This window comes from Hibiscus syriacus, unplaced genomic scaffold (genome assembly GCF_006381635.1).
Source record: "Hibiscus syriacus cultivar Baekdansim isolate YM2019G1 unplaced genomic scaffold, ASM638163v2 tig00110895_pilon, whole genome shotgun sequence".
Classification (NCBI taxonomy): Eukaryota; Viridiplantae; Streptophyta; class Magnoliopsida; order Malvales; family Malvaceae; genus Hibiscus; species Hibiscus syriacus.
Window position 1 is genome coordinate 480,584 of NW_024062903.1, and position 9,657 is coordinate 490,240.

Here is a 9,657-nt window from a genome sequence, read left to right on the forward strand (position 1 = left end):
TACAAATTGTGCATTAAAAAATTAAAATCAGAAAGAAAAAAAGAAAAAAAGCATACAATGACTCAATGAGATTTTTTAGAAGGTTTTAGTTGTTGAAGAAAAGAGTTCCCTCTCCATTAAACCCTCCATGTAACAAAACAACAAGCGCAAAGACGGGGACAAACTTCGCCGAATTTAAGAAAATCGTTGGATGATTGCTTTATGATTAGTCCAAAACGAGCACTCTATAAATTCTTGCATCCACTTCTTATCAATTAGGAAAAGGATTTGGCCGCATAATCTATTTCTCTTTTATTTTAGTCCCACTATATAAATTCAGATTTTGACGTTTATAAATTGAATAAATTAAATTGTGAAACAGTCGATCAATTTAAGTATTAGTCCTTATAAATTCTATTTAAAATAGTCGATCAATAAATTAGATATAAGTAGTTAAAATAATAAGGGAAACAAATGGTGGCAACTGAATCCAGAAAAAAAAAATAAGAAATGCAATACAAATTATAAAATTATAATATATTCGAGTGTTCATTATCAAATTATTGAAAATCTTTAGAACATACACTACCACTTATAAGTATCAAAGATTAACAAAAAAATTACCCATTTTAATTATACTCAGAAGTAATGGCAACATCAAAATAAGAAAATATATGTGTACATATTTATGGTTGCCAACACATTGGATTTTAGGACCAGAAAATGCATTTATTACACTTTGACTTGCATGCATATTATACACATTGTGTTTCTAATAATATTTTTTTTTTGTCAATTTTTGGTAAAGGATAAATAAGGTTATCGTACTTCAAAAAAGTAATGTGATCCTGTATCTTTTTACATTTAATGTGGCCTTCAAATTTAGAAAACACATTTGATAGGATCCTTTGACTAACGATTTTCGTCGTTGATTATTACGGTCTTGACATGATAATTCACGATGGTTGGTGATGTGTCAAATGTACTAAATTGATTTTTCGAGAGTTAAAATAATTTTTTTAAAATCAAAGACTTATTTGCTTTTTTTAGGAAAAAATATTTAAAATTTTTGCTGAACATATCTGAGACGGATTCTTCGATGATTGGCATTTCCTTAAAAGTACGCGCAACTAACTATTCCAATAGATATTGACCAACATGCTTTCTTTTATAAAATTTGTTTTTTTATTGAATTTTTAAAATAAAAAATTTAAACTTTGATATGATTATTTTAAATATTTTAAACTATTAAATCTTATAAAATATATATTTAAAATTTTGAAGATTTTTAAAATATATTTTTTTATATTTTTAACAGTAATAAATTTTAAATAATATTCATGTAATTTCTTTCTAAATAATAATGAATCAAAATAAAAAAAATTGATAAGAAAAGTCAATAAAGAACAAATAGTATTATTATTTATTCCTGCATCTACAACAGCGGATATGCAGATATTAGCTTGGTAAGCATTATGCTAATTAGGAACGAATAAAATTCTCTTTTAAAGAATTTGACCTGGTAAGCTATTTATATATATAAATATATATATTCTGTCTAATGTCTAGTTTTGTTTTGAAAATGTTGCATATTTTGTGGATCACAAATGAGTTGGAGCTTCATATTTTGTATACTAAGTATCTCAATTGTCAGATGTTTTGTATTTAAAATACTGAAGATGGTTTTTGAGAAATTTTAAATCAGAAATTTTTATATTGTGGATTTTGGGTCGTTCGTGAGCTTGAACGTAGCACTTTAAACCTAATGTAGACCTGCATTGGATTTAGGGTGTTACAAAATTAAAAAAAATGTACTAGCATAATTAAAAAAACATAAATAAATAGTTAGAACTATAACACTAAACTAAATTGAAACATACAGGCAAAATAAATACGAAGTAGATAGGATAGAATGGATTATTACATAATGCACACGATTAATCTTAAACATAAAACTTAAAGTCCTGATTAGGAAATCTTTCTTTATCCATTGCGTATCGGACCATCATTTAGTTGTAATTAAGGCCCTCCCTTATTAACTACTTCTTTTCCATTGAAACCACAATGTTAACCTTACTTTGATGCATTGAATTTTTTGGAGGATTCGCTGCATTTTCTGCAAACCTTATGAATAACTCGTCAATTATAGCATCTCCAAAATGACTGCAGATCATTGGCTCCAAAACAGCTCTCATAGTATTTGCATACTTTTTCCCCATTTGCATATTAATGTTGAAACCCAAGTCTTTGTTACGGAGCTGCTCGTCTCTATTTAAGCAATTGACGTCCACTTCGAAAACTCGTAGCTCCTCAATTTCAAACGATCCTTCTCTCTCAACAATATCAGCCACTTCTTCTCTGCAGGGTGCATATAAAGGAAGGTTGAATGAATCCACATCAGCCTCTTTCACAACTCCCTACAGTTCTTCAAAAAGTTAGTTTATTACAATAGAATAACTGTAGCCAACATTCTTTCGGATCAAAACAAACCTGTGCAACCAAGTCAAGAAGGGATATAGCAACAAGCTCCAAACCATAATCTTCGTTGGAGGGATTTGGGTTTTTCCTAGCTGTAAAGGTTAGCACCATACGACCTTGGGGTATTATTTCTTTAGAGCGCATGCTTAAAAAATTTGTCAAGTCTTTCCGAAATTGCTGTGCATAAGCCTTGACAACATTGGGAGGACTTGATTTTGCCATGCATATGTTGCCCTTGTTGTTCTCCACTCCAACTGGGACCTAACCACAAGCATGATCATAACATCAAAACAGGTATCGAAGATAATTAATTGTTTGAATTTCGTAAAATGACTGACCATTGACAGCCAATGCAAGGCATAAGAAGAATGCACGAAGTGGAGGCTTCTGGTTGGGAATAGCCTGTGATAGAAAGAACCTGCAACAACCCCTATATAACACCTTTCCTTCACCATATCTCCTTTCTCTTTCTTCAGCCTCTCAATGAAACCAGGAAATGACTTAAACACAGAGTTGAAGTCATTCTCTGGAAGATCATTTAGAATCACTTCAAATTCGGGTAATTTCAATCGGTGTGTCTTACATATCCCATGGATGGTGTCGATAACTTTAGATATAGTCATGAAGGTGTTAGGACCTGAAGAGCAACCCAAGTCTGCCACCTTCATGCAAGTTGGAATAGTTTTGCTGAACATATCTGAGACGGATTCTTCAATGATTGGCATTACCTTTAATATCACTGCGTTCTAAAAGCACAAACAAGTGTTTTAGCCTATATTTGTTGAAGAAAAGTAGGAATAAAATGGAGAAATTAATGAATAATATTGAAAAACGTACTTGAATAACAGAATTATTGGCATAACTAATTTCATGATCTGCTTCGTTCATGCGAAGAACCTTTGCTTCTGCCATTTTGCTTGATCAGCTTCTTAACAAAATTGATATAATGTGGCGTTTCCTTTGTACCCTGCTGTGAAAATATATTCAAAGACTACGGGTTTTCTATACGTATTTCTTTGAACATAGCTATCCGATAACGACCAACAAGCTCTTTTCTATTATTATTATTATTATTATTATTATTATTATTATTATTATTATTATTATTATTATTATTATTATTATTATTATTATTATTATTATTATTATTATTATTATTATTATTATTATTATTATTATTATTATTATTATTATTATTATTATTATTATTATTATTATTATTATTATTATTATTATTATTATTATTATTATTATTATTATTATTATTATTATTATTATTATTATTATTATTATTATCATTTTGTTAGGTTTGGTTTGTAAATTGTTAAATTTGACAAGTTGGAAAATTCATCTTTAGTAGGTGGCCAATTTTACACATGGGAATTTTATATTTGGTTGGTGACCAACTTATTGGAAAATTCATCTTTGGTAAGTGACCAACTTTGCACATGTGAATTTCATCTTTGGTCCCTAAAATATTAGATTATTTATAAGTTTAGTCCTTAAAACTCAACTATAAATAGGCTAAGTATTTCATTAGAAATCATCCTAAAATAAGTTCTCTATTCCTCTTGTTTTCTTCATTCTCTCAGTTTGGGAATTCTAAAAAATTTCATTTGTTGTAATATTTGTTGATAGTGAAGTTATCATCCGATGTGGTGCCCGAGGAGTAGACGATATTCTTATCGAACCTCGTAAATTTGGTGTGTTCTCTCTTTTATTGTTTTTTATTCGGTTTTTTCATTGTGTTTCATTATTCAATAGTTTGACGGGTTTATCTAATGTGCAACCTTTGGTGGTTTTGATCTTGATATTTTATGTCAATTTTAAAACTACGTTCGTGTGGGAAATAACCCGATTTCTCCAACATAGGTGTATTCTATACGTATTGATATAATATTTAGGAAAAGTGTCATTTCGATAACAAAACTAATGTATGAAAGATACTTTTCTTTTTTATATTCAGCCATCTAGAACGGCCAATATGCAGACATTGACCTGGTAAGCCCCATGTTAGTTAGGAATGAAGAAAATTTCATATGAAAAATACAGAATTAGTTTCGGTCAATGTTTGGAAAAAATATTTATTTTTTATTTTTTAAATTAGTTTCCAAATTATTTTATTTTTTCCATACATGAAAAAATATTACTACTTAAATTTAATATAAATATAGTTTATTTTTGTAATCTAAAAATATTTATTTTCAATTATGATTTAAAGTTAAAATATTATCAAGACTATAATATCATTTATAAAACTAGTTAAATCAATATTCATTCAAATATAGTTATTACATTATAAAAATTCAATGAAAATATTATATTTATATTTAAAAATCTAGTTAATTGATAATAAAATTTATAATTAAAAATCTAGTTAATTGATAATAAAATTTATAATTAAAAATTTATAAAACTGTATACAAAAATAATCAAACTCATACACAATCCGAACGATTCAACTGTCACCTCTAATAATAACTACCTATACTCAACAATATTGAAATTGAAGTAAATAAATAAAATGTGAATGAATCAATCCATTTCATTTCTTCATATTTTGTTTTCTATACCGCCACATACAACAAAATATGTCAATTGAGTTTTGCAGTACTTGGTCGTCAGTAATCACTTGCTTAGTAAACCCTTTAATCCAAAGCGTTATTTTAGTTGTGTGTCTTACCGTGCTATAACCGTTTTAATTATATTTGATAAATTTTCTGTTGAATTTGAAATAATTAAATTATTGTCGATATAGTGGTGATATATATGAATATCTTTTTTTTTTCCCTTGTTGATTGATGGGAAGCAAGACTGTTTTGTGAAAATTGAGTGTATTAAATGCAAATTGGTTATATGTTATGTGACGCATGTTGGTCTATTGGATTCTGACTTTATGTTATGTATTCAGATTATGTGATTATGTAATTTTTTTTACATTCGGATTAGATTGGAAATTGGATATATGTTATGTTATCATGTCATTCTCGGTTGGGATTGATAGAGAAGTTTAGTGTGTTCACCCGATGGGTGAATTCCACTTTGGATTCGAACCTACTCTACGAACGGTGTACGGTGTATGAGTGTATTTATATCTGCATATTTACTCGCACTATAAATATTATGATTCATACTGTGATTATCCTTGTTGATTTTTTTGAATAGTCTATTTATTCACATATTTTGACTGCATTGAGATTTATAGCTCACCCCCTTTATTTCTCCCTTTTAGATATTTCAAGATGTTAGAACCATATTGACATCTCGAGGACCGGAGTCTCGAATTTAAATTACTTTTTTGAAAAAAAATTATTTTCTGTTCAAGTGATAATAACTGTATAAATATTATTTATATTATGTCTTGACGGATTTTATTTATATTATGTCCAGAGTATCTTTATTTATTATTTATCAATATTTGCAGTTTTAAGTTGCAGGTAGTAAAAACAATATATACAACAAATGAATACTTACAAATATGATGCAAGAATTTTTAGTTGACTTGCTCTCATTTATTCAGCAATCATTTTGCTACAAAACCAACTTTTATTTATATATATAGAGAGAGAGAATACAACATCAAACCCACATGTTCAAACTCAAAATATATTTAAAAATTTTAATTGAGAAACCTTTCATTATCCGTTGCCTTTTGAGCCATCAATTCCTTTATTAACTACTTCTTTTTCAAGGAAACTACAATGTTAACCCTCCTATTGAGCATGGAATCAATTAAAACGTCCTCCACATTTGCAGCAAGCCTTGTGAATAACTTGTCGATTATAGCATCTCCAAAATGACTGCAGATCATTGGCTCTATAACGGCTCTGATGGTATTCGCAATATTTTTCCCCATTTGCGTATAAATGTTGAAACCGAAGTCTTTGTTACAGAGTATCTCATTTGTATTTACAGGATCGGCGTCCACTTCGAAAACTTGCAGATCAGTAATTTCAAATGATCCTTCCTTCGAGACAATCTCAGCCACTTCTTCTTTGCAAGGTGTATAAAAAGGAAGGTTGAATGAATCCACATCTGTCTCTTCTACAAGTCCCTGCAATTCTTAAGTTAATTTATTGCAATTGAATAATTGTAGAAATAGAGTAAATGGATTATACGGCACCTGTGCAACCAAATCAACAAGTGATTTAGCAACAAGCTCCCAACCATAGTCTTCGTCGGAAGGGTCGGTATTTTTCCTAGCCATAAAGGTTAGCACCATACGGCCTTGGGGTATGATTTCTTTGGAGCGCAAGCTTAGAAAATTCGTGAAGTCTTTCTGAAATTGGTCCGCATAAGCTTGGAAGACATTGGGAGGACTTGATCTTGCCATGTATACGTTTCCCTTATTGTTCTGTAGCCCAACTGGGAGCTGGTGATAAAATCAAAGTTAAAGGAGATTAAAATAGATTTTTGATTCAAAGAGAATGGTTTTGGTCAAGTGACCAACCTTTGTGAGCCAATGAAGCGCATAGGAAGAATTGACAAAGTGAAGGCTTGTAGTTGAAAAGAGTCTGTCATAGAAAGAGCCCGCAACTCCTCCTACAAAACACCTTTCTTGTACCATATCTCCTTTCTCTTTCTTCAGCCTCTCAATGAAATCAGGAACCGACTTGAACACAGAGTTGAAGTCATTGTCCGGGAGATCATTTAGAAGCACTTCAAACTCTGGAAATTGCAACGCTTCTCGCTTACATATCCCATGGATAGTGTCTATAACTTGAGATATAGTGTGGAAGGTGTTAGGTCCTGAAGAGCATCCCAAGTCTGCCACCTTTATACAAGCTGGAGCCATTTCCTTGAACATATCTCTGACCGATTCTTCAATGATTGGTGTTATCTTTGATATCACTGCTTTCTGAAAGCACAAAGACTGGTTAGTATGATATTTGTCGGAAAAAAGAATATCTATAAAGCAGAAATCATGTAATAATGTTCAAAAACAGACTTGAAGAACTGAATTATTAGCATAGCTAATTTCATGATCTGCTGCGTTCATACGGAGAACCTTTGCTTCTGTCATTGTGCTTGCTTAATTTCTTTACAAACTTGTGTACTTTAGTGTTTTCTGGCGTGTTTTCCTTAACATTCTGATGTGTGTGTGTGTATATATATACCCACACGAATCAAACATGGATTATGGATGCATCTGCCTAGTAATTAATTGTTTATACGCTGAAACTGTATGGTTTTTTCCACATTATTTCGTCTTTAATTTTTAATTAGGTTCACACATTCAGTTTGGTCAAAAAAATCGACGTTCTTTGGAAAGAGCTGTCCAATAACGACCGCCTCAGTCTTCTTTATGAATAAGTTTGTTAACAACAAGAGAATGACGAAATCAATAAGCGAGAGATATTCTGATAAATGATCGGTTTGTCTTTGTTCAATAATTCGGTGATAAAATTAGTGGATGAAAGGTACTTTTCATTGTTTTATTCCTGCAGCTAAAGCGTCCAATATTTGGTAAGTGTGGAAAATAAACTTATGAATAAAAAAAAATATTTTATTAAAAAAATAAATATTAAAATTATAAGAAATTAAAACGTGGGGATCGGTCCATTACTTTTATTTCTTCATATTTCTTTAATATCAAACCAACCATAATAATTAGGATGTAAAAATTGACTCGATTTAAAAATTGATTTAAATTTAATCCATTTATAATATGAGGTGTCATAAACTAAAAACGATTTAATTCTGAATTGATGTTGATTTGAACCCGAATTAAACCTAGTTATTTTGGATCTGAACCCCACTCGAGAACCACCTAAATCTGAATTGAACTTGATAACGTGATAACCTAACTCGACCTGCATCCGACCTAACATGAACCTCAACCCGGTATTAAACTGGTAAATAACTTATATAACTCGACTTTAAACGATCCGAGATTCGATTTTACTCAACATGTTAATTGATCAGACATGTAAATTATCCAATTTGTTGTTAAACTGATATGATATTGATTCAACTTGGTATTTACCTGTCTTGTAAGTTATAAATTTGTAAATTGTAATTGACAATTGATATTCTAACACGACAATTGACAAAATAATTCTTCACCATGTAAGGCATATTATTAATAATGATCATTAGATTAATAAATTTACTTTTTATAATGTAATTTATAAATATATTTAAAATTTCAATTAAAATAATACTTTATAATCGATAAATATATTAAAAATAATTATTCAATATTTAAAGCACATAATTTATTATGACCATTAGAAAAATAAATTTAAATATAACTATTAAATTAAAAAATTTGCTTTATATATGTGTAAATAATAATTAATAAATCATTTATTTTTTTATAATACTAATAATAATAACTTTAAATTATTAATTATTTTATTTAAATTATTTTTATTAAATGATTTATTTATTGATTATTAATTTTATTAGATTATACATTAGATTATATAAAACGGTTTTAAAATATTGATAAGTATAAACCATTTAATAATGTAGGGAGAAAATAGAGAAAAGAAAAAGTTCATATTTCGAAGTTTCACTAAAATTTTAAAAAAGTAAGGAAAGAGAGAAGAGAGAAACTTTTCATTTTAAAATCATTAAAAGTTTATGTGTATAATTATATTAAATCAACATTTATACTTTATATGTTAAATGTTATATTTTATATTAATATTTAATCAAAAATTATGAGTAAATTCAAGCTTTCAACCGAAATTGATCCCTGTTTATTTTTAATTTTTGTAATTTAGTCTGATAATTTTAATATGGTGCTATGAAACATAGGGCAGTGATCTGAAACTTCAAGAGCCAATAATTCAATAAAATAGTGAGAAAAGGAAAAATACCAACTAGAGCTCACCCTAACCTTGTCCAATTTCCTACTTAAGAGTCGATCCAGCTGGTGATTGTAGCAACAAAAAATAGACCATACAAATGCATGATAAAGGAGATCAAGAGCATGGACACACTCCTAAAACTCTTCCATGTCCCTAGAAAAGTCAAACTCACCACTGGAATCAGAGCTATCTCACGGTCATAAAACAAACGACTCCATAGAAACCTTCTACCAATGCCATCAATGTACCCATAAAAATAATGAAAAAATCATTCTCACCGCTATGTTGAACCCTACAAGTGATATTATGCTCGGATGAAGCCACCACATCGAATAACCCTACTCTCTATAAGATCCAAATCCTACCATTGCTAGCATTCATA

The 9,657-nt window shown here is 29.4% G+C and overlaps 2 protein-coding genes across 2 annotated transcripts; both read right to left on the reverse strand.

The window, feature by feature from the left end:
• Positions 1-2,016: 2,016 nt before the first annotated feature.
• LOC120146111 (S-adenosyl-L-methionine:benzoic acid/salicylic acid carboxyl methyltransferase 3-like) lies at positions 2,017-3,373 on the reverse strand. The gene is made up of 4 exons (XM_039159765.1): positions 3,295-3,373; positions 2,796-3,203; positions 2,470-2,718; positions 2,017-2,396 (listed from the first exon to the last, which is right to left on the reverse strand). The coding sequence occupies exons 1-4, from the start codon at positions 3,367-3,369 to the stop codon at positions 2,019-2,021; spliced, it is 1,110 nt and encodes a 369-aa protein (XP_039015696.1). The 5' UTR covers positions 3,370-3,373; the 3' UTR covers positions 2,017-2,018.
• Positions 3,374-5,983: 2,610 nt separating this feature from the next.
• LOC120146110 (salicylate/benzoate carboxyl methyltransferase-like) lies at positions 5,984-7,525 on the reverse strand. The gene is made up of 4 exons (XM_039159764.1): positions 7,406-7,525; positions 6,908-7,315; positions 6,581-6,829; positions 5,984-6,511 (listed from the first exon to the last, which is right to left on the reverse strand). The coding sequence occupies exons 1-4, from the start codon at positions 7,478-7,480 to the stop codon at positions 6,134-6,136; spliced, it is 1,110 nt and encodes a 369-aa protein (XP_039015695.1). The 5' UTR covers positions 7,481-7,525; the 3' UTR covers positions 5,984-6,133.
• Between the last annotated feature and the right edge of the window lie 2,132 nt (positions 7,526-9,657).